We start from the raw sequence: 26,335 nt of genomic DNA on the forward strand, positions 1-26,335 counted from the left end.
GATTCGAAGAACTGGGTTTTGAGAGATTTTCTTTTTCAAAGAAATGATTTTCTACTGATATACATGGAGCAAAGATATAAATGGGTTAATTATCTAACAAGGCACACAAAGACAAAGTAGTTCATTGAGGTAAAATTAAATAGTGTATCACAATTATGCTAATCCGGGATCTTGACAGAATTCTGAATTTTTTGGTTACTTTAGTATGAAAGGCAAAGACTTAAAAAATTATTAAAACCTTGGGCTTTTGTACAATAGCAAATTCTTCCTGAGTATTTTACTTAGTGGATTATTATTGGTGGATTTGTTTTATTTTAGTCAGTCTTATTTATCTAAGGCTATCACCGTATTTAATGTTCCTTACTTGACAGGAAGAACTAGCCAATTTTTATTTCTCCATTGTTTACAAATTAATTACTTTAAACAGCAGATTTAGGAAGTATTGTTTTGGCTGGCAGCATACATAAAGATAAATTTTGCCTGAGAAGTATCTTTATTTTTTCACATTGTAAAAATAATATATATATATTTTTAATAAACATTATATAGCAGTGTAGAAATGTATAAAATAGAAAGTGGAAATCCCTATTATTTCACTGTTTCAGAGATAGAATTACTATTTTGTATATATTTATTTAGCATGTATTGTCCATCTACATATTTTTTAAAATATTTTAAAATTTTTGTGTTTTTATACCCATTGAGGTGTCTGTCCAAGTACTCTTTCTCAGAACTGATGCCCCTTTCTGTATCCCCATTGTTTGCTTTACTCTCCCATCTTTCCTCTTCAAACTTTTCAAGTCCAGAACCAAATATTGATATAATTCTCTATAGATGGGATTTAGAATTATAATATAAGTCTATGTGTTTGAATCTGAGAGGGATGGTAGTTGTGGTGGGAGACAGATAGAAACAAGATAATTCTTGACCACATAATTCTTGACCTTTAGAGAAAGCTCTCTCAATTCTTATAATAAATTTCCTGATTTAAAGTAGATTTTCTCTCTTATTATCAAAGAATTCTCATTGATAAACTTCAGCACTCAAAGATACCTGCATAAATCACAGAATCAAATTTATAAGGATCTTTAGAGATCTAGTTTACTATTTAATAATATTTATTATTACTATTTATTTTTTTAGTTACTATTTACTCTTTTTACTTTCCTGATTACTATTTACTTATTTCCTGTTATATTTTTAAGCTACAAAAATCTTTCTTCAGATGAAATCTAATGCAATAAGTCAATATATAAAACTGTCCGCAGAGGGGGGAAGCATACACCTTCATTCCTTCACCTTGCACAATTATGTGTGTGTGTGTGGGGGGGTAGGGATGGGCAACAGCTCTTAGAAACCTATAGAGCAGGGGCTCTTAACTGTGGACATTTGAGCAGCACCCCAAGGGGACATTTGGCCATATCTAGGGACAGTTTTGGGTTTTCACACCTGGGGGCGGCGGTTACTACTAACTTCTAGTGAGCTGAGGCAAGAGATGCTGCTAACTATCCTGTAATGTACATGAGAGCTTCCCATCAGCCGCATTTCAAGGATTCAATCACCCATTGGTGGTTAGTAGCTGCTATATTAGACAACACAGCTCTAGAGCAGTGGAGAACTACTAAATGTCTTATGACTACGGAGACCAGGTTTAAGACCTACAAACTTTTCTCCTGAGACTCAGCTCAGTTCCCTGTTTATTACACTAGAAGACCTGTTCTTAAATAAACTCCTTTTTAGAAGAATTATATAAGTAGGTCAGATTAGGCCATGCATTATATTATGAGGTTCTCAGAGGCCCAAAAGTTCCAGTTTAGCACATCCGCATTAATATTTAGTATTGCCAGTATTTTAAATTTTCATTTCTCTGTTGACTAAACATGATAAGCATCTTTTTTAGTGCTTACTAGTAATTTGTATATGTTCTTGGCTTAAGTGTTCTTTTGCCTATTTTTCAAATTGAGTTGTCTTTTTGTTATTGATTTGTAATTGTTCTTTATATAACCTGGTTTTCAGTTTGTTACCATAAATAGTTTCTTCTAGTCTTTGTCTTGCCTTTACATGTTTTTAGTTGGTATTTTGCTGAGCAGAAGATCTTAATTTTTTTTTTGTTCCACCCCCCTTGCGGCTTTTTTTGCTTGCTCTCTGCTCTCTGTGTCCATTTGCTATGTGTTCTTCTGTGTCTATTTATTTATTTTTGTCCGTCCCCCCCCGCCGCCCGTGGCTTGCTTGCTGTCTACTCTCTGTGTCCATTTGCTGTGCGCTCTTCTGTGTTTTTGCTCGTCTCCCTTTTGTTGTGTTACCTTGCTGAGTTGGCTCTCTGAGGCGCTTAGAGGCCGGCAGCACTCCACAGTGCCTGGGTCAGCACCTCTCTGCAGTGTGTGGGCGAGCCTGCCTTCACAAGGAGGCCCCAGGGCATGAACCCAGGGCCTCCCATATGGTAGGTGGGAGCCCAACTGATTGAGCCACAGCCACTTCCTGAGAAGGTTTTAATTTTGATGAAGTATAATTTATCAACAGTTTTTTTCCTTTTTCTTCTTCTGTAGTTTAGGCTCTTTTTAGCCTGTCTAAACCTTTGCCCATCCCAAGGTCATGAAGAATGTTTTCCTTCATGTTTTCTTCTACAGGTTTTATTGTTTTTGTTTTTACCTTTAAGTCTATGATCACTGTGTGTTATTTTGCTATTAATTGGTCTATATATCTATTCTTATTCCAACACTACATTGTCTTGATTAGTATTGATTTATAATTAATCTGAATATTAGGTAAAACAAGTACTTCAACTTTTCAGTTCTAGAATTTCCCATTTGGTTCTGAGAGTTTATCAGTTCACTTATGAATGCTATATTTTCTTTAATTCTTTGGATATATTTCAAATTCTTTGAATATATTCTTTGAATCTCTCTCTCTCTCTCTCTATCTCCCTCCCTCCCCTACATCTGCTCTCCTGAACTAATTGATAATAGTTGCTTTAAAGGCTTTTGGAATCCATCATCTGGGCCATTTTGGGTATGGTTTCTATTGACTGCTTTTTTTTCCTTGACTGTAGATCACATTTTCTTTTTACTTTATGTTTTAGTTTCCTTGACTGCTCAAGCAAATACCATGCAATGTGTTGACTGAAACAATGGGAGTTTATTAACTCATGGTTGTGAAGTTAGGAGAAAGTCCAAATCAAGGCATTATGGAAGGGATGCTTTCTTCCCAAACACTGGTCTTTGGGGCTGGCTGCCAGTGATCCTTGGTCCTGGGCAACTCTGTTACATGACAGTGCACATGGTGGCCTCTCCTGGCCTCTTTATTCTCTTCCCTTAAATTTCAGCATCTTGCTTCCCATGACTTTATCTCTGTCTGAATTCCATTCCACTTATAAAGGTCTCCTATAATAGGATTCAGACACATCCTGATTGAGATGGGCCACACCTGAACTGAAGTAACCTCATCAAAAGGTTCTACTTAACAGTGGTTTACACTCACTGGAATGAACTAAGTTTAAGAATATGTTTTCCTGGAGTACATACAGCTCCAAAGCACCACACTTTAAATACTAGTAAATTTTCATTCAATATTGGACATTGTAGACACTTGGCAATGCCACTTTAATTTGTTATTTTTCTCTGAAGAATTTTTATTCTTCATTTAGCAGATATTTCAGTTGCTGGCAGATCACCCTGAACTTGGAGAGGTTTGGATTTATACTTCATTAGTGCTGATCCTTGGAAAGCCTAAGGTGTTTTCCACATTTAACATAGTGGGACTCAACCTCTAAGTTCTGTCTTCTCTGAGGTTCTTGTTTGGGCTTGTTTTTAGACTTCGCTAGGGAGTGTTGAGACCAGGGCCTAAAGGTAGGGCAGAAGTTTTCAAACATTTTGGTGTTTTGGTACTCTTTTCAATCTGTTCTATGTCCTTTGGGTTGAAATACATGAAGAACATCTAAATTTAGAGTTGGAAGAAGGAAGAGTATTTTAATAATATTTTCAAATAATTGTGGATATTCTTCTTGACATCATATCCAAATTTGGCAAATGGTGGTGTCTTAATGGTTAATTGCAATATAGAACCTGAAACCATATTAGAAAACTTTTTTTTAAAGATTTACTTATTTTTCTTCCCTTCCCTTCCCGCCTCCCCCCCCCCCCCCCCCCCCGTTGTCTGCCTACTCTCTTTGTCCATTGCTGTGTGTTCTGCGTCCACTTGCATTATCAGGTGGCATCTGTGTCTCTTTTTGTTGCATCATTTCGCTGTGTCAGCTCTCCGTGTGTGTGGTGCCACTACTGGGTGGGCTGCGCTTTTTTTCACGCAGGGCGGCTCTCCTTGAGGGGCACACTCCTTGTGTGTGGGACACCCCTATGCGGGGGTGCCCCTGCATGGCACAGCCCTCTGCATGTGGCAGCACTGTGCGTGGGCCAGCTTACCACTTGGGTCAGGAGGCCCTGGGGATAGAACCCTGGACGCTCTCAGCTGAGCCACGGCCACTTCCCATAGAAAACTTTTTATGCTTTGTACCATCCCAATCCATTTGTCTGTTTTGTACTTTGAAAGGATCTTGTTTTTGTATGATTTATGATTTTGTAAATTTTTGCATTGGTCATTTTGAAAATCTTAGTTCACTAAGTTGTGCATATAATGTTGACACTTTTTTTTTGTACTGTATCAAAAATTGCATTTGCTATTATCAGTGGAAATTCAAGTTCAAGTTTATGTAGGCAGATACAAATTTTATTAAATTCTAATTTTTGCTGAAGCTCATATTTTATTATTGGCTGAAAAATACACATATGCTAAATATCCAAGTTTGAATAATCATAGCTTTTTTATTCTTTTATTTATTTATTTTTTACCTTTTAGATTTTTATTAGTAGTTCTCTGAATCAAAATAGTTAGCAAATTACTTTAGATTCATCAAGACTGTATATCCTTTGTTTTTAATCTTAAATGATGTACAACATAATATAAAACAAACCAAAGAGACTGATTTCTATGACTAGGTGTTACTCATTGTGTCATCCTAAAGCAGTGGGATGGAGGGAGAGGCTGTTCTCCAAGGAGAAGGGATAGTTAGTGCGAGGCAACTAAATTATGGCCTGTTTTCTCCCCCATTCATTGTGCTGGGAAGGGGCCAATGATTTCTTAAACTGACAACTGTTTCCTAGAGCATGGGACACTCAAACCCTGGGTAGGAGAGAGAGGGCTGTGGTACAAACCAAGCCAAAAGAAACAGGCTGGGGCAGGGAAGCATGGTGACTGCCTGGCAGAAGAGGCAAACTCGGGGCCCCACGCAGAAAAGGACATTCTTACACCTCAGATATTGTAGAACCAGTGTAACACTAAGAGACTTTGTTTAAAAGGGTGGGGGAAAAAACACAAAGCCTGGAAGAACCTTGCAATTGCACTGAACATGGATTCAAGTTCAGTCTACCTGGGGGAGGGGCGGGAGGGTAATCTAGCCCCAAAGCAGCTCAGTCTGGCTCTCCCACCCCTTCTCCCTGATGCCACTTGGCAGCCAGGCCAAGTTTGGGCTGATGATGTACAGAACCCAGAATGACCAAGGCAGTCACTGGTGGGCTAAGGTGGGGGGAAGGACACTTCTCAAAATACAAATACATTTAATATGGAAGGAACAGCCAGGACTGTTCTGGTGGCACTTGCCTTGCCCAACTCTTCCCCGCTTTCTCCCCAGCTCAAAGCCTAGGCTCAGAGAGACTGGCAAGCACCTGATCTTCCTTTCCCAAAAGAAAATCCAGAAGTGTGCCCCTTCTCCTTGCCCACAAGTGGGCTCTGCAGGGCCTCCTGGGGGTGGTGGTTCCGTGGCAGGGCCAAGGCAGGGCCTGGTCTCAGCTGGCTCCTGCCCGAGCCATGAGGTCTTCCAAAGCATTGTCCTGGTCATTGTTGTGTAATACCAAAACTTCCTTAATGTCTTTCAGTTCAAAGCCCATTTCCTTAAATTTGCTCATTAACTGAAGAAACTTCATCATCTTTTCCTCTGAACACTGGTGCATTTCCAGAGCCTCTTCCACTAAAAGGGGGTCGAAGCCCTTCTCACAGAGTTGTCCGTGTGCAAAGAGATAGTCGAGAATCTGCTCAATATTTTCCCCTTTCTTCTTCATGGCTCTCAGGACACACTCATATGAGTAGCCCATGTTGACCACTGTTTCCACACACTGCCGCTCACTGGGAGACAGTGTCTGCAGTTCAGAATAGGCCTGGGGACATCTGGGAGTGTTGGGCACTTGTGACACTGAAAAATTAGGTGGGGTGACCATGGGACCTGCATTTGGAGGTGATGATTCTTCTGTGCACACAGACAAGACAGAGAGGGAAGGCATCTGGGAGGAGGGGGACAGGGTTGGCACCTCTGTGCCACTGTCCAAGTTCAAAGCTGAAAGCCCAAGAGTGTGATGCCCATTGAGCTCACTGGCACTGCTCTGGATGGAAGGCTTTAGGGAATTCCAGAACGTGCCATTGAGGAGGCAGGCTGTGCTATGGAAAGTGCTCACCAGCTTGGCTATCTTCTGATTACTGTCATCAGAATCAAGTTTGGGGAAGGACAGAGATTTGATATTGCTTACTGCAGGGATAGGGGGAAGGGACACTTTGGAAGACAGCGACATCTTTTCACAGTTGCCCAACTGTGGTAAGGTTATAAAGCCATTGGGTTTGTGAAGAGGCTTGAAATCTAGGGTCGCCCGCTCCAAGGAGGCCAGGACCTCCTCATCTTGTAACACAGACCCAGAGCCTCCTCTAGGCAAGTTATTGTCCAAAATCTGAGCCATAATGGGTCCGGTGGCTCCTACCAGAACGTTTCTCAGCTCTTCCTTCTCATCAATAGTTTTTAACTCCAGTTTATCAAATGGGTCCTCTTCACACTCGAAATCAGCAGGATTGAAATCTGCCTTTGTGTGGGGCGGACTGAGAATTTTCTGCTTCATAGCACTGCTGCTGACCCGAGTTGGGGTGAGAATGCTGTTGTGCTGTAAGCTGGCAAGGATGGGATTGATAGGTGGTGGCATTGTGGATGTACTGTGAGTCCTGGAGTAGCTCATTTTGCTCTCACCCTCAGGGCCACTCTTAGAATTCACTTGAGCTTCTGCTTCCTCAGCCTTGCACTCGGCTTCCCGCTGGGCTTCTTGGATTTTCTTAATATCTTCAGCCCATTCAATGGTTTTCTTTTCCAAGGAGAAGTCATACTGTACTTCTCTGACAACCTGCAAACAATCAGGCAAGGAGAAGCCAATAGGTAGACCAACTTTAGCTGGTATTTTGAATTTGTCTCCTATCTTAAATGGGACATCGTCAAGGTAACTGAAAGTCCCATGAAAATCTGCACCCAACTTCTTTGAAGCCATTTAGAACCTGAACCGCCGAGGCTGCCACCGTCCCAGAAGCCAAAGGGTGTTGGCGCCGGCCGGCCGCCCAGGCTCGGTCCCCCCTGAGCGCCTGACGACCCCTAGGGAGAGCCAATGCCACCACCTCCAACTCTGCCCGCCCCAGGCCAGGCCGTCACCGTAACCACCGCCAGTACCGCGGCAGGCATGTTGAATTCTTACTTCCCTCCTCCCTCCCCCCACCGCTCCGCCTTTTTTATTCTTTTAATAAAAAATGATGCTTCATGACAAGAAAATGGTTAGTTCATCTTGCAACTCCAATAATCACACAAGGTTTTTTCCTTGAAACAACCTTGTACTTTTATATATAGCAGGAGTCCTTTATGTGTACTTTCCAATTCTTCACATAGAGTATTAAAAAGATGTATTTCCAGGGTTCAAGATTTAATAAAATTCATAATTTTTACTGATTCGCGAAGAACATTCTGAAGTAAAATTGCGTTTTTTTTAAAAATTTTACTGTAAATTCATGATGGTGACTCACTGTCAATACAAATGTCAAGATAATGAAATAAGTTGTAATCTAAGTATCTTTAAAAAGAAAATAAAGAAATAATGTCTTAACATTATTTTGAAAATAGTTTTTCCCTCTGTGGTCCTCCACCCCTTTGCTCTGGGGTGTGATGCTTGTTCATAACTAAGGTCGCCTCTCCGTTTTCTCAGCCATGTGCCAGGGGAATTAATGAGTCATTTTTGGGATCTCTTCATTCTCTATAGGCTAGAATTCCAATTTCTCTCAGCAGTATTCTCCCCCCAGTTCTTGTACTATGCAAGCTCTGATATGCTCTCAACTCATAGCATGTACTACCTTGTAAGCCTCATGAAGTCTTGTCATGCATGTGTACAGCTCAGCCACAGCCATGTTTTCACAAAGGAACCCTACACAGACAACTGGGGCTATCTTTGCCCCATTCCCTCCTCTCCAGTTTCCCAGCCAGTTCATCCCGAATTCTGCTCTCTTGTCTTCTCTGGTTTGCATGACTGTCAAGCTCTGTTCTGACTGCATTTGTGTGTACTTGGTTGGCACATTGTCCCAGGCAGAGAGCTGGGTGTGATTATGGCCTTTTCATAGCTTTTCTTTCTTTCAAGATCACAGTCTAGCACTACTTTTGACCACTGCCGGCAATTAGTTGCTTCATATATTTTGTCCAGTTTTGTGTTTGTTTATGCCAGGGAGGGAGGGTTAGTCCAATACTAGTTATGCTATCATGTCTGAAAACTGAAGTCACCATTTTAGATTTTAGTTTTACTTTTATTTCTAGAGGATCTGCTTCATTCCTTTATAAATTTCTTATCACCTTTTAGTTTCCTCTTCTGTGGAGAGATGTTTCAGTTTGACTTTTATTTTATTATACATAATAAGCATAATTTAAAAAATAATCTGTCTGATAATTCTGATATCTCAAGTTTTTATGGGTCTCTCTTTTGTCTGTCTCTGCTAGTTCTTCTTCATTTTAGGTTACCTGTGGGTCTGGTTATCTTAATTATGTGCTGGACTTTTTATTACATATATATTTATAGGTATAGTTGAAGCCTCAGATGAAGTACCTTCCTCTTGAAAGTATGGGTGTATACAACTGCCAGATGCCTCGTGTTGCTTCCAAATTCAAGGCTTCAGATAGCCTGGCCAGCGAGACTTTCCAACCAGAGCCATAATTCTGTGTAGGGCTAGTTTACTTCCACTTTATCCTCATCCTGAGGGTACAGCCCTTATTGTGTGGAAGGGGTGTGGTTGGAAAGCTTACTTTTTGGGGACACTAGGCTTCAATTGTTATTCCTGTTGCTCCATGAGACATTGAAAGGACAGTTTATATTTTTCTGGATTAACAGTTGTCTTTTTGATCAAAGGCAGACTCCATACATGTTTACTTCTCCAGATTCCTTTTGACCCTCTGTTTTGGGTGCTAATTCTTTAACTGTCTCATTAGATGATTGTGGAAACTTGTGTTTTTTTCAAAAGTTCTTTTTCATTGTTTATAGCCTAATGATTGGTCCAAATAACCTAGTCTGCTATTACTGAAAACAGAAAATTGAGCTATTTAAATTCTAATTCAACTTCAGTAAACCATAGTATCTGTGTAGGATAAGACTGAATTTTCATGTTTATTGTTAATAGTAAATCAACTCTTGATGATTTTAAAAAACAAAATACATCAGGTACGCTAATTTTCTGCCTAAATATTTAAAGTATATCTTGAATGAAATGGTAATGACTTTAAAAAATATGTACACTATCTTAATACGCACAGTATTATAAAGTATAATATACTACAGTATACTAACTTATAATACTGTACCTATTTCTATAGAAAGGATGGTATGAATGTGCATTAATTCTAGGATATTTGATATTTGTCACTTTTGAAAAATAAATTGTCTCATAAAATCCATATGTGTTGGTAGTAAACAATGAAAGTTGTAGGTAGTTAAAATTTGGTCCTTAATGTTTTGCTATACAATTTTTAAAATTTTGTTTGCTAGAAAAATCTGAAGAACTTGATGTGATTTCATTTTTGAAACTCAAGCCAATGACTAAATATATAAATACTTGGAAAGTATTTTAATAAACCTAACTTCATTTGAAATTGAATGTCTGCTCACTGTGATGGACAATTTTAGACTAGTATAGCTCTAGAATTCATTTAACAAATCAAAAGAATTTTTAATGTTTTCTTAGGGTGATTTCTATCATTTAAAGTGAAAACTATGCTAAACATCCTTTGATAATTTGCTTTAAAAGGTTTGCTATATTTTTAGCTTGGGCTTGTATGAAAATTCACATTGCTTTTATTTCTCCTATTTTCTTTAATTAGTTAATAATGCCTGTTAAATGCAATTTGTCATAATAGCATTTTGTATTTTTCTAGGACTTTGATGGGACAAGATGTTTTCATAAATGTAGAAATATTTTCTTTTTATTGTGAGAAGCAAAATGATGCAAATGCCTAAATTCAGTAGTTTTGAGGAATGCAATTGTTTTGTAACACATGAAAATTATCTAAGATGCAAATTTATGCCCATAGTTAAAATTTTACTATAATATAGCCATCTTCATTCATTTATATATTGTCTCTTGCTGTTTTTGCACTATAACAGTAGTGTTGAGATTATATTACTCTGCAGTGGATGTTTGTATATTCAGGCCCAGTGAAAGTGATAACTCTAAAATGTTTAGAAAACAGATATTTCAAGTAAAAAGATGACTCCTTTTCAAGTCACCTAACACAAAACTGCAGCAAAGCTTTAAGATAATGGCCTATTTCTGTTGTAAAATAAGAACGATATAATAGGTAAAATACTGGTTACAAAGAAAAAATTGGAGTTGTAAGTGACTTCTGGAGGAGCAGTGAGGCTTTCAATATTTGGCATCTACCACTCATTAAACTGCAAAGTGAAAGCTCCCATCATTTTATTGTAAAACCTAGTTGAACGAACATATTAATTTACTTCTTGTTCAAAGCATGTTTTGAAGTTTCTGAAGTATGCAATAAAAAACACTGCTTTTCATGGCAACTATTACTTCTTTATTTTCCTCCCTTTGCATCACTCAGCAACTAGGCAAACATGGTTATCAGCTTTATGTTTATCACACGAATTTGCTTTATGATAAAGACCCTTACAAGTCACATTTTCATCCTGGGCTTTTTATAGTTTCTGGAATTAAAAAAAAAAGTTACTGTGAAAGCTCCTATGGTTATGATGAAAGATTACCTACAGTTGTGGTACTTGCTGTTTTAGTCTACTTACACTTAAGTCAGTGTATAGACATCTGGAAAATAATTATGTTCATTATTTACATTCTACGATGAAATAACTATAGGAAATCTGCTTGATCCCACTGCAGCTTCTTAAGCCATTGCTAAATATTATTATTTCAGCTCTGAAACTGTACAAGATCTAACACAGGAGATACAGATGTATAATCTCCCTGCAGCTGTATCCTAATTCTGAATAACGTTATTCTTTTGTACAGTATAACAAAGCCATTGACTTGGTGGTTTATGCATTAAAGGCAAAGAAAGTTCTTTATAAGCAGCAGGTCTTAGTACCTAATAATATATGAGGATTGCCTTCCAAACATTCCCAGAGAATGTCTATTCTTTAACATGGAACTGTTAATGAGTGAAAATTTAGAATTCTTCAACAGTAGTGGAATGGGAGTTTGTTTGTTCGTTTGCTTGTTTGTTTTAATAGGAGGTACCAGGGCTTGAACCTGGGATCTTATACATGGAAAGCAGGCACTCAACCACTTAAGCTACCCCTACTCTGCATAAGCAGGAGCTTTAAAACATTATGTAGCATTCCTTTTATGACTTGATATTTTTTATTTTAATGTTTCTACTTTGCTTGAAATTTATGTTAAATTATATTGGTAAATGGAAACCTTGGTGCTTGTCAGGACTACACAAAAATCTTACCTAGTTGAACTGTTAGAATAATTTGTAATTGAACTGTGTTTCTTTCAACTAATTTTTACATACTTGTTGGCTTAATTATTGATTGGGTAATATTACAGCACCCATCCCAACCCCACACATTCACATACACACTCACAGGTGGTTGAGAAATATTTTAGAATAATAAAATATTATATCTGGATTTTACTTAGTAATTCTCTATTTTGTATCAGCCTCCATTTCTTAAGAATTCTCTGTAGCTACTTTCTACTCAATATGGCATGTGTCACACTCCTTCCTTAGCATATATTACAGTGATTGAGTTTCTGTTTCTGAAACTGTTTTTGGAAAGAATATTGTAGAAGGCAGTTCTTTTCTGCAGCTAAATGCAGGGGACCAGAGTTGCATGCATTACTCTGTAAAAGTTCTTGGAAGCAAGTCAATATGTTATGGTGCGTTTCATATATAAGTGGTGAACCACTAAAAGGCTGGCACAGTATTACAACTATTCTGAGTAGAGGAAGCGTTTGGAAATTCAGCAGTAAAGCAGCAGCAGCAGCAGCCACAGTGGTAGTAAAGCTAGGGCAGGTTCACAGTTAGCACATCACACAGTGTGAGTCAGTGAGCACACAGCTTTCCATCCTCCCGGCTGAAGGAGGGAAATCAAAACTACGTATTGCGAGATTTTTCTAGTTTCATGTTTATCATGTTAAGTCATCTGATAATACTGTACTATAAGTTGCCAACTTCGCTTTACTCTAGAGGATCTGTTGCTGCAGTGCTTTTTTTTTTCTTTCTCTTCTTTCTTTCTTTCCTTCCTTTTTTTTTTCTGAAAGAGGAAAAATTGTGCAATGTATGTTTATGCCTACACCATGCCGAGGCGACACTTACCAGTAAATAATCTTTGTATCCCCGAGGTAAGATATTGTTTCTGCTTTCCCTGCACAGTGCTGCTGCAGCACGGAGCTGATCCAAACATTCGGAACACTGATGGGAAATCAGCCCTAGACCTGGCAGATCCTTCAGCAAAAGCTGTCCTTACAGGTAAGGAAACAGAGATCCAAATTATTTTAACTGCAGAACTACTAGTTTGATTTTGTAAAATCTTAATTTTTCCCAATGAGTTTTATTTTCTCATAACCACTCATTAAGGTCAACAAGCATGTATGCCATTATCTACTACTGTATTATTGATTTGATGTATTAACTGTCTCATTTAATTGCTGTGCTGTCAGAAGTAGGGAATGCTTATTTTACTTAGAATTTCTGAGAATTACAGCATTAAATGATAACAAATTCTCCCCTCATATTTTAGTCTTATTTTATGATTTAAATCATGATTCTCCTGTACCTCATCCTCTCGGTTGACTCTTTTTAAGACCTTCACTGTTGACCAGGCAAGGGCATCCGTATTCCTATAAAAGTAGCTTTGATTGGAAAGACAACCTGCTGGCTAATTACTTGGATCAATAGTTAAATAAAATATGCTGCTGCTTCTCCCTTGCCACCCATTTGTATTTTTATCATTATTTTCCCTTATTGTTTACCATGATAGCTAAGTAATTTTTAACTGAGGCAATGTATTACCTTTTTACTTCAGATAATGCATATTTTTCCTTAAGAGCTAGCAAGAAGGAAATGCTAGAATAGAAAGGATCTCTCATAAAAATATAGGAAACAGTACTGTAAATGATCTGTGATATTAAGGAATTGTTTTCATTGATTTCATTTTCAAAATGCTGCATTGGATCTATTTTTGTTTTGAGTCTTAGCATCTAAGTTCTGCTGCCTTTGCCCTCTTTTACTTAACTGGCCTTTGTAATTTGGAGCCTTTTTGCCATTGCAGGGCTAACAGTATTATTTTAGTTTGTATGAAAGTAAATGACTTTTAACTACCTTTTAAATTTGCCCATCTTTGAAGAAAATAAATCTTTTGTTCACTTTAAGTTCAGAGTCAGTGCTATGCATTTTAAACAAAGATTCTAAGGTGAATGGAATATTTTGATGTACAGAAAGCTTTGAAAATATATGGAATTTTGCTTAATTGCTCTGCATAGAAAGTCAGCCTCACACTGTGCTGAAATTAATGTAATCTCTGCTAAGTCAGGATAATACGATTTTTCTCAATTAGTAAAAGGTTAGGTGATTCAGTTGCTGAATCAAGGTAACATCCACTAGAGGAATAAAGGTACCTTAAACCAGTGTATATAAGAAGAAATTTAAATGTGATTATAAAATTTAAAATAATTAAATGAAAATATATAGCCTCAGGCCTGCTTAGTCTCTGGAGCCTTTCAGACTCTTAAATAGCCCTGGGCAGCAATAGCAGCTTTACAGTGCTCTGACCAAAGGAAAAATACTGTTCATAGCAACAGAGATATATGATAAATGCTGACCCAGACTGTCTCTATTTCCAAGTGTCCTTTCCCTCTGACCTTTTCTTCTTTTCAACCATCAATGCCTGCCTTGCTCATTTGTTAGATTCATTTAATGCAATACTGCCTTTAGACCCACTTCCACCTTTCCTTTTTAAAAGACAGAGTTTAAATATATAATTAACAACCAGAAGCTATCTCCTAATTTGTTATGAATTTCAGGGGAAATTATGCTGGCTATTGGTGGTTTGGGAAAGACTTTAGCAGTAGTAACTCCTGGAGACAGAAAATTCCTAGAGGATAGGTACCATATTTACTAAACTTGATTTGAAAAGCTTCTAGTATTGTACTTTGCTTAGATAGGAAGATACTAAATTCTTCTTGGTCGTAGTACTGATTTCATTAACTTTCTTTTCAAGAATATCCTCTTGGAACTATATACAGCTTTTCAGATATGATTTAAAAGAAAAAAAACTCTTATTATTTTGTTGAAAATATAAACTAGTGATATTTTTATATTCATTTTCCATAATTCAGTAAAGTAATACTTAAATATATTCCAAAACATTTTTCTGCCCATTCAGGTTCTCTACTAAGCCATTCTTTCCAATGGAATTATGATGGAAGTATTATTTCCATAACTAAATTAAAAAGAGTAAGCATTGATATAAAGAGTATATTTGGAAAAAAGAGACACCTTAAATTGTAATTATTAGAGATTATTATGGGTCACGTGTTTTTATTTTGTTGCCCCATGCAATTGTAGTAGCATTATATAAGCTGAGAGTGAGTTTCTGTTTTTAATTTTTCCTTTTTGAGAATTTAGTTGTTGAAAATATCTTTCCAAAATCCCATCTTTTATGTTACTACTTTTGTGCATTAGCCAAAATCGTGTACAGGTACATATGTATCTTCCTTAAAGGAATCTAACAAGATAAAAATTAATCTCTTTTCACATGACATTTAAAAAATACGTAAATGACTAATATCTCTTAGGCAGAAAGAAGGCATGGATTTTTACAAAGCTATACAAAGCAACAATGTATGCTTAGTTTTAAAGTTAAGAGCATATAGCTATTTGGCTTTGAATGGTAAACTTAGGTATTTAAGAGAATATTTAATTGAGAACTCATCAAACTTTTTGCCGATATTGTGTACATGAATAATATGATTAGAAGAAATCTTTAGGTTTTTTTTTCAGAACAGGAATAATTCTATGTAATTATTACTCATCCCTTTCTAATTCCAAAGCAAATAGTCAAATTAAGCTAATTAATAATTACATAAAGAAATAGGAAGATAGTTATCTAAAATGCCTTGGCAAGAATTGTTTTCTTTTTTTGCTGAAGAGCAGGAAAGATGTGAATGTTATTTACCTACATGCTTCCTCTAGGTTTTCATATTTGCTGTTCATTCACCATGAAAAGGTGGCAACTGATAGAGCAGTTTGTCTGCTCTTTGCCTCTCTATTTCTGTGTGTGCGTGTATGTATATAAAGATTCTCTCCATGTCCATTTCTATTCTAATCACTTAAGTGGAAATCTGAATATGGTTTTAACTTCTTAAAACTGCTGTGGGTTACACTAATCAAAATTTTCACCTTTCCTTGTCTTCTCTTAACCCAGCGTGGCAGAAAACTAAAGCTAGTGAATTTATTTTTGATTATACCAAAGATTACGAAAATAAGTATAATACTTAAAGCTATCAGGCAATTAGACCTTTGCCTAAGGAAAACCAGATTTTGGAAATTTGTGGAAATTTCCACAAATAGTCACAGAATCACTAAATGCAAATGCAGTGTATCGCAAAATTAAGATAGTATTAGTCATATGACACTGAACAACAAAAACTTTTCTCCATCCCAATCATTTCCAATGAAGATATCGTTAAGTATTTTGACCCAAATCCAGGGATGGAAATAAGCAATAGTTAAAATATTATATAAGGCTTAAGATAATAATATTGTCCTTGAATTACATAACTTTTACAAGTCGTTGTTACGTCAGATAGTTTGATGAATTCTGAATATAACTAGATCCTAGTCTAAATCACAGGGTGATGTGAAAAAAAGATGCATATTGTATTTATACTTGCTATCATTAGAAGAGTATGGGGTATTTTCATTCAATAGCATAGTTAGAATAAGTATTTTGTTTCTATATTGGTATTGCTAAGAAGTCGCTTTTATAAATCTCTATCCACCAGTAATGTAAAATATTGCTGGATTAAGTTGTTTCAGACTAGTTTATTTAGGCATTCCACTTTCACTCCTCAATAGATTTTATGTATTTCTCATATGCTTCTTCACTCATTATTTCATCAAGTTCTGAAGGATTACTGAGTCATCTTGATTAGCCAACCGTCATCATAACAATATTTGTTGACAAGTCCTGGATTTTCTGCAAGAGCTTCACTAATTTCTGTGACTTCTCCTGATAGAGGCGAATAAAGCTCACTAGCAGCTTTCACTCTGTCCAAAGCCCGGAACGGGTCTTGTTTGTTCAACTTTGTCCCAACCTCAGGAAGACTATGGTAAGCAGCATCTCCCAAAGGTTCCTGTGCAAAATCGCTGCTTCCCATGGTCCAGAACCATCTTCTGTTCGCCGTAACTGCGTGTGTATTTGCTCTCTGAAGGCAGAGCCGGGCCGCCCAGGGCCACGGCGGGCAGGAGCCGGGGCGGGACGCGGCAGGCCCCGGGGCCGCGCAGGTGCAGGCAGCCGACCTCTCGCGGCAGCGCCTTGACCGCAGGGGCGCAGAGGGGCACTGTACGGCGATTCGAACACGTGGCCGGCGGGAACCTGGAGTTTTTTATGCTTTTCAAATTCTGAGCAGTCAGCTGAAAGACTTGAAAGGTTACTTTTCTTTTACTTCTCTCCTCCCTTGCTTTTGAAAGAAACAAGGATATGAAAAATCTAAAACAGCCCATGAAAATTCTATTGAAGAGCAAGGTTTGGGGTGTTAATGATTATTGATATTTTTAAAGTAACAACAGTTTTTTGGCCTTTTTTTCCGATTACAAAGGAAATGCATTCATTGTCGAAATTAAGGAAGACAAAAATAGCACAAAAAAGAAAAGATATCATTTGTAATTACATCTCCTAGATCTAATATTTTGGTATTTTATCTTTTTTTTCTGTGAGCACACATGCCCCACACCCTTCTTTCTCTTTAACCAAATCATGCTTATTCTATATTTATAATTTAGTTACCTGAACATTCCCAGAAAGTATTAAGTATTCTTCTGCAACATGAGTTTTTAATGACTTCATGTTATCTTAGTAGTTTTTTTTTAGCTAATTCTTTATATTTAACATTTAGGAAGGCAGTTTTCAACCATTATTCTTCTTTTTGAATTTAGTATAATTTTGTTGATTTTATTATTGCCTGTTGGAATGGCATGTGTTTACCATGTCTAATCTTAGCACCTACAAACGTGGTGTACCTTTCCATTCTTGACTTTGAAGTATGTGGGGATTTGGCGAATAAGGAACTTTCCCTTCACAGGGTGCAGTGCATGTGCTAGTAGTATGGGCGAGCCACCGTAAGTTAAAGGTGGTTGACCATGACAGTGTTCAAGAGGGGGAGGGTGCGAGAGTGTTTGTAAACCGTGTGTTGGGATCCTGTGCAGTGTGCAGTGGAGAGGACAGAGGTTCACATTGGGAAGTTGGGCCAGGAGAAGAGGCAACAGCAAATTGCAGCTGAGAGTTTGAAAAAGGATGGATGATCAAAGGAGTGTTTATCACTGGCAGGCCCTAGGATGGCAGGGATGTAAAGTGAGTGGGTTTAGATGGTTGCAAAGCTGTTGAGATCATTGGTCCCGTTATTTTTGTAGTAGATTTAGGGGCAGGGAAGTGGGGAAGACGGATATATTTGCACTAAAGTGGCTCAGGATTAAGCCTTACTCTGAATTCATTGCATTTATGAGGAAAGCCTAATCTGTGGTTGATGTGCTGGCTCCCAGGCTCTTCAGAAGGAATCGGCTGTGGCTCAGGCTACCAGATGTTGTTGAGTGGTCTGGTATGTCCTTACTGAATTTGACCTGGTGAATCAGCAGAGTATATCTGGAACCTTACCTTTTTGATCTCTGCACTGCTTCCCGTTTTCCTTCCAGTAAGACCAAAAGTCCTTAGCATGATATGTGAGGTCTTAAATGATCTGGACTCTGCCTACCTAGGCTTGACGTCTAAGTTTTGCTCAAACCAAAAATTTAGGACTCCTTGCTTTTCCTCACACTTTGCCTCAAACCTACCCATAATTCAGGTCTACTTTACTTCTTAATTCTATCCCAGTTCAACCACTTCTCGCCAGCTTCACTGCTTCATCTCTGGTTCACACCTTCATCATCTCTTTCTTTAATGACAGCAATAGCTTCCTCTAATGGGTCTCTCTGCCTCCACTTTTACCTCACTCAGTTCTCAGTGTAGCTGGAGTCCTCTTTCTAAAACAAAAATCAGATCATGACTACCCATGAGCAGAAAATTCTTGAATATATTCCCATTATATTGGATTAAGCCCTTTAACCTTGGCCTATAGCCTACTTTATGTTCTTCATGAATGTGTTTGCTTATTTGCCCTAATAGAATGAAAGCTTCATGAGGGTTTGGATTTTTGCCTGTCTTACTCACTGCTTTGTCTCCAGGACATAGCAGAGTGCCTGGTATATAAATTAATTAAAAGAAATACTTACATCTAAGGTCTGATAACTGTGAGCTAAGGACAGCATATTTTCCGTACAAATACTCCATAAATACTCTTTAACATTAATCACCTGAGCTTTCGGGCCATATTTTAATAGCTGTACTAACCTGACTATTTCTTAGAAATTGTTTTGAATTGCTTATAAAGTATGTGCATCTCTTAAAATATAGACACATTTTAAAAATCAGTTTGGTGTGATGGGTGAGGTGTATGTACTGAGCCTTTTATCAGTAGATTTCTGAGATGGTTCCTTTGAGAATATTCCAACTCTGGAAAGATCAAACTGCCTGTAGCTATTAACATCAAACTTCCAGATGTCTAAGCAGGAGCTAGTTTTTACTATTCTCTGTTGGCATTTTTCTGTCAGTGTACTTCATTTTCATATTAGCTCTACTATACTGTAGCATGTTGCATGTCATGTGGAGTACATTTTTACTAACAACCTACAAGATTGAAGACAGAGTTCTCATACCCTTAATTTGGACTTTAGCAATTATTTATGTCAGTTATTAGGCAGACTAATGGTATTCAGTGCATCCTAGAAAATAAACCATATGATAAAATATATAGTACCTTTAAAGAAATCTATGTTTCATCTACCTATGTTTTATTAGGTGAAAAATTATTGTAATGTTGAGGTAAATTCCTGATTTTTAAAAAACAATTCCCTTTATTATTGGAACAAATTAAGTTAAAGGTTGTTGTTGAGATAATACTGTGTGAATACTCACTTTAAATATATGTTGAAAATGTTAATCCCTTAACTAATTTTTAAGAAATTTTATTAATGGTTTAATGTATTTGTTTTATAATTTGGACAGGAGTAGGAAAATAATAAGGTTTTGTCATTAAATGCATTTGAAACACTTTTTTCAAACTTTAAAAGCATGAAGATAATTTAGGAAAGGAATACAAAACCAAGCTTATTACAAAACATGATGTCTGACATAGGACACATTGATTTAAATTTGAAAGTAGTATTTATACCTTAAACAGATCAAAGCTTGTCTGAGTTAATTTCTTCTTTTTATTACCTATTTAATTTGTTTAGTAGTTTTTATTGCATATTTTTTAGATTACTTATAGCAAGCTAAAATTTCCTTTAGAAGTTATAAGTGTTATGTAAAATGATGGTGATGATAATGATGATAACTGACCCTTCCTGAATGCTTCTGTGAGCCAGGCACTGTTCTAAGGGCATTAAATCTTCACAATGCTGTGAAGTAGATATGATCATTGTACCCATTTTTATAGGTGGAGAGGTTACGTTACTTTTACAAATTCACACAGTGATTGAGGGGAATTGTTGGGTTTTGAACTTGAGCAGTTTGGCTCCAGAATCGGTGCTGTAATATATGCAAAATCAGGTTTTTTTACTTATTCATTCAAAAAGATGTAGTTTAAAACATGCTTAAAAGATTGGACTGGCTTATGAACACAGGGCTTATATCTGTTACGTAATTTTTCTCTTCTTCCTTAGATTAAAGTTTCTTCCTTTCAAGAAAAGAAAATTTACCTTATTAATATTACCTGCAAGATTTATCATTTTATTATTCCAATGAAATGAATTAATTGGTTAATAAATTGATATATCCAACTTTATAAATGCTATTCTTAAGTCTTTGAGCTCTTGTCAGTAGACTTAATCAGCATTCAATTAATATCTTTAACATATTTAGAATCTGTAAACTAAAATGTATCTAATATGTTTGAGCTATTCATAGGTAAGAGGCTCAGGTAGTATAAATAGGACTCACATGAGTTACAAACAGTATATATATATATGTTTGTATATGTATCACACATATATACATACTGTCTTTCTGTTCAGATAACCCCAGCCTCTAGTATTTCAAGTTTTTTTCCCATCAGCCATTTTGTGTTGTGTAATTAAAGTCAGCAGGCTTACATCATTAAAACCAGCATGATCTTTCAACTCATCAAAAATTATATATTTGTAAAGCATAGCTTGTTAGTATATATAACCTGAGAGCAGATGTAATTTTCCCTAGTAAACTATAGTAACTGTATAGCATTTTCAATTAATTTTTATTAGAGCTTCATCTGTAACCAAACTGCTGCTATTTCAAATGGTTCTTTTAAAATTTCTTGGGAAGCAGACTTGGCCCAGTGGTTAGGGCATCCATCTAACACATGGGAGGTCTGCGGTTCAAACCCCGCGCAAGGAGTGCCCTGCCCCACAGGGGTGTCCCCACGTAGGGGAGCCCCATGCGCAAGGAATGCGCCCCGTAAGGAGAGCTGCCCAGCGCAAAAGAAAGTGCAGCCTGCCCAAGAATGGTCCCGCACACACGGAGAGCTGACACAAGATGACGCAACGAAAAGAAACACAGATTCCCGTGCCGCTGACAACAGAAGCGGACAAAGAAGATGTAGCAAATAGACACAGAAAAACAGACAGCTGGGGGGGAGGATAAAATAAAATAAATAAAATTTCTTATAATAGTTATAGTTAAAAATTTGCTTTTTAAAAATCACACATGAGAATTAGGATTCATAATAAATGCTTTGGGTATTGTAAGAGTTAATGACTCTATTCTTTAAAATTTTTATATTTTGACATAATTGTAGATTCACATGCAGTTGTAAGATTTACACGAAGTTGTAAGACAATGAGGTCCTCTGTATCCTTTACCCAGTTTCCCCTAGTGATACTATCTTGCAAAACTATAGTAATTATCACAATTGGGATATTGATATTGATGCAGTCAATATACAGAACATTTCCATCATGAAAGATAATCGTCTGCAATTTTCGCTATTTGTAATGTTTTTATCTAGTTTTGGTATTAGACTAATGCCGCCCTCATTGAATGAGTCAGGAAATTGTCCCCCTGCTTTTATTGTCTGAAGGAGATCGTTAAGTATTGGTATTATTTCTTTATTAAATGTTTGGTAAAATTCATCTGAAACCAGGTGGGCCTAATACTTTCTTTTTTGGAATATTACTAATTATAGATTCTATTTTTTAAATAGGTGCAGGACTATTTGGGTTACATACTTCTTTGTGTGTTTTTGGTAGGTTTATATCTTTCAAGGAATTGATCCATTTCATTTAAGATGTTTGTAGTAGTTACTTAATATGCTTTTGTTGTATGCAAAATGTATAGTGATATCCCCTGCTTCGTTCCTGATATTGCTAATTTTAAGGGTTTTCTAATGGGGGTAGGGTATGGGGAGGTGGATCAGTCCTGCCTGCAAGTTTCAATTTTATTATCATTTCAAAGAACCATCTCTTTAGTTCATTAATTTTTGTCTTTGCTGTTTTTAATTTAATTCATTTGTGTTCTTCATTATTTCCTTTCTCTGCTTGCTTTGGGTTTATCTTGCTCTTTTTCTCGGTTGTAGAGGTGGGAGCTTAAAAAATGAATTTGAAATTTTTCCTCTTTTCTAATGTATGCATTTAGTGCTATAAATTTCCCTCTAAGCACTGCTTTAGCTGTGTCCCAGAAATTTTGATATATTTTCATTGTTTTATGTATTTTCTTAAAATTTTCCTTGAGACTTCCTCTTTTTTGACCAATGGATTATTTAGAAGTATGTTGTTTAGATTCTATGTGTTTGAAGATTTTTCTGTTGTCTTTCTAATTGTTGATTCTAATTTGATTCTATCTTGGTTGGGCAATCCCCTGTATGGTTTCAATTCTTTTGATATTTTTAAATTTTAATTTTGTTTTATGACATGGGATATGGTCTGTCTTGCTGTATGTTCTATGGGCACTTGAAATGAATGTGCATTTTCCCTTAGATGTAAATGTTGATTTAGATACTGGTGGTTTTGAGTTCTTTATCCTTGCTGATTCTTCTGTCTAGTTGTTCTACCAGTTGTCAAGAAAGGGTTGTTCAAGTTTCCAACTATGATTGTGCATTTGTCTCTTCTTTCATTTTTATCACTTTTTCCTTGATATAGTTGGCAGTACTATTATTTGGTGCATAAACATTTAGAATTACTGTCTTCTTAGTGTATTGGTCCTTTTAGCATTATTTAAAGACCCTTTCTGTCTCTGATAATTTTCTTTCCTATAAATACTTCTTTACCTGGTATTGATGTTTACATGATATATCTTTTTTCATCCTTTTATTTTTAATTTGCCAATATCATTATATTTGAAGTTTCTCATAGACAGCATATAGTTGGGTCAAGTTTTCTCATCCATACAATGAATCTCTGATTTTAATTGGTGTATTTATACCAGGTATATTAATAATTAAATACTATGTTAGGGTTTCAGTCTTCCATTTTTGTTTTCTGTTTGTTCTATATTTTGTTTCTAATTCCTGTCTTCCTGTGGGCTACCTGAAGTTTTTTAGAATTCCATTTTGATTTACCTGTAGTATTTTTGAGTGTATTTCTTTGTCTGGCTGTTTTAGTTTTCTCTATATTACATTATGTGTACAAAACTTATTACAGTCTATTGGTGTTGTCATTTTACCAAAGTATAGAAAGCTTATCTATCTTTATATCCCTTTACATTTGCTCTTTTATGGTTGTCTTAAACATTTTCTTTACATTTGTTTAAAACCACATCATACAATGTGGTTTTGCTTCAATCATGAAGCATTTAGAAAATCAAGAGAAGATAAAAAATCTCTATATATCTGTACTCATCATGTTCTCTTTTCCTTTTTAATGTTCCATGATTATTCTTTTTCATTTATTTTTTGTTTAGAGGACTTCTTTTGGCCATTCTTTTAGAGTATATTTGCTAACCAAAATTTTTCTTAATTTTCCTTCATGTGAGAATGTCTTGACTTTCTCATCACCTTTGAAGGATATTTCTTTGGATATAGGATGCTGGGTTGACAGTTTTTCCTTTCAGCACTTGAAAAGTGTTGTGCCACTTTCTTCTCACCCCCATTGTTTTTGTCATTTAAATTGTTTTTCCCCTATAGGCAAGGTATTGTTTCTCTCCCTTCCTTAAAGAATTTTTGTTGCCTTTGTTTTTCAGAAGTTTGAGTGTGATTTGCTTGGTGTTGATTTCTTGTTTTATCCTGTTTGGAGTTCACTCAGTTTCATCAATCTGTATGTTTATATCTTTTGCTAAATTTGGGGAGTTTTCAGCCATTATGTCTTCACATCCTTTTTCAGACCTTCCCTCTTTCTCCTCTCCTGGGAGAAGACTGACATGAATATTAGATCTTTTGTCATAATCCCACAGCTCCCTGAGGCTCCAGTTTTTTTTTCTTTTTTCAGTTTATTTTCTCTCTGCTGTTTAGATTGGTTAATTTCTATTTTTCTGTTTTCCAGATCATTGATTCTTTCCTCTGTCCACTCCATTCTACTAAAAGGAAGTATAAATTGATTTCAAAAGCATTTGAACAGATATAAGAAAAAGCCATAAAATGATAATCTGGGCAATACTTAACAGCAGGATGTGATCAGGAAGGCTTTTTTTTAGGATGGCACTGGGGATTGAACCTGAGACTTAGTTCATGGAAAGCCTGCCCTTAACCACTGAGCTACACGGGCTCCTTCAGGAGGACTTTCCACAGCTTGGGAAGTTCCATTAGCAGTAGGATAGACTAAATGAGCCATAGATCTATGTCAGTATGATGATTCTTATTCTTGTTTAGTTGTGTAATTATTTTGATTATTTTCAGGTTTATTAAAACATACCAGGGTTTGCCATTGAATTTGTGAGCAGCAAAGCAGAGAAGTGGATAAATTGCTAAAAGGAGAGGTAATAGTTGCGTTTAAAGGAAAGTGGGTATTTATATATAGTTCTTGGTATTTGTCAGGTACTTTACTAGCGACTGTTCTAGATTCCATATGAAATCTAATTTAATCTTCCTAATAACTAAGCTAGCATTTCTTGCATTTGCTTTTTGCTAGGCACTGTGCAATATACTTTACTAGGTTGAAAGAAATACTTTTTTTTCTTTTTAAGGTTTTTGAGTTGTGAGTTTAGAAAATAATTAGGGTGTATCTCAACTTATAAAATTACTTTTTTCTCTTAGCGTTTTTTATTTTACTTTTTATTCTCAATATTTTTATGGTTTCATATTTTACATTTGAATTTCTTACCCACTGTAGTTTAATTTTGGCAAGAAGTTACAATACTGTTCTTTATACCTTATTTTCCTCCAGCAGTTATCCATTTATTGAAATGCTATCTTGTCAACACTTATTTAAAATGCTGCATTTATTATTTAATAAACCATTATATCCTTGGCTGTCTGTGGACTTCTGTGGCATTGATCTGTTAATACTGGCACCACATCCATATCACTTTAATTATTTTATAGTAAGTTTCAATACCAAAGGGCAAGGTTTTTTTTCCTTCATGGTTCTTGCATCTTTATTCTTCCAGATTAACTTCAGATTCATCTAGTGCAGTTATAAAAGAGACACTACATTGAGATTGCATTTTATTTTTAGGTTAATTTGTAGATAATTTGATATCTTTCTAATTTTGACCTTTCCTATAGAGATACAAGATGTCACCATTTATTGCAGTGATATTTTATACTTTTAAGAATAGTTCTACACTTATTTTTATTATGAGTTCTGCATAATTCCAGTTAGATTCATTTCTAGACATTTTACATTGTTTCCCTTCTGTTACAAATGGACCTTAACTCCTGTTTTTAAAAATATATTTTTTATATGAAAAATAGATATGGAAACGATTTTTCGGTGTAAATTTTGTAACCAGCAACATTACTGAACCCTCTTAATAGTACTCAAAACTTTTTATTTAGTTTTTTTGGGTTTTCTAGGTAAATAAATTAAACATTATTGGCACTTCATATGATGCTTTCTCCTTCTAACATTTTGTGTTTTTTTAGTATTCTATTATCTTGATCAATATTTCTAAAACATTGTTAAATAGTAGTGATGGTGAACATTAACATTCTTATTTTGTTCCTAATTTTAATGGGAATTCCTAGTGTCTCACTGGCAAGAATGACACTGGATTATTACTTGAGAAACTGGATTTCTGTTTGTTTGTTTTTAAATAATACTAGAGAAGAATCCTTTTAATCCTAGTTTACTGAGGACTTTTTTTTTCTCTTTTTAAAAATCAAGAATGGAAGTTGATATTAATGCATTTTTAGGTTCTACTCTATTGTGATTTTGAAATGTTTGGACTGTATTTATTGCTGAAACTACCAAGATCAGGAAAAATATCCATTTGCCAAAGCAGGATATCTAATCTTTACTTCAAGCAAAATAATCAAATGACTCCCTTTTATTATTTTCTTTTGAAATATTTAGAGAGTTAATTTGGAAACTTTTTTGACATTCAGATAAATGACATTAATTGTTGAGCTTTTGAACTAAGTAAATATATTTTTAAAGAGATATTTCTTGCCATAAAAACAGTAAAAATATTTATAGAAACACTTCAGTAAATGTGTATTCATATTTGTATGCTTGTCTTCATGATTCTATTGCAAAACAGTGATTAATTTAAAATTTTGCTCTTGGCCTTCAGTTAGCAAATTAGTCACATGTGGC

At 35.9% G+C, this 26,335-nt stretch overlaps 1 protein-coding gene and 1 pseudogene across 1 annotated transcript in view; one reads left to right on the forward strand and one right to left on the reverse strand.

Moving 5' to 3' along the window:
- Positions 1-26,335, forward strand: part of TNKS (tankyrase) — a 244,142-nt gene that overhangs the window by 69,422 nt on the left and 148,385 nt on the right. The window contains exon 3 of the mRNA XM_058290097.2: positions 12,731-12,826. Within this exon, the coding sequence (XP_058146080.1) occupies positions 12,731-12,826 (96 nt within the window). The remainder of the gene's footprint in view (positions 1-12,730; positions 12,827-26,335) is intronic.
- On the reverse strand, positions 4,907-7,567 carry LOC101426222 (ubiquitin-associated protein 1 pseudogene; annotated as a pseudogene).

Source organism: Dasypus novemcinctus, chromosome 29 (assembly GCF_030445035.2).
Source record: "Dasypus novemcinctus isolate mDasNov1 chromosome 29, mDasNov1.1.hap2, whole genome shotgun sequence".
Lineage (NCBI taxonomy): Eukaryota > Metazoa > Chordata > Mammalia > Cingulata > Dasypodidae > Dasypus > Dasypus novemcinctus.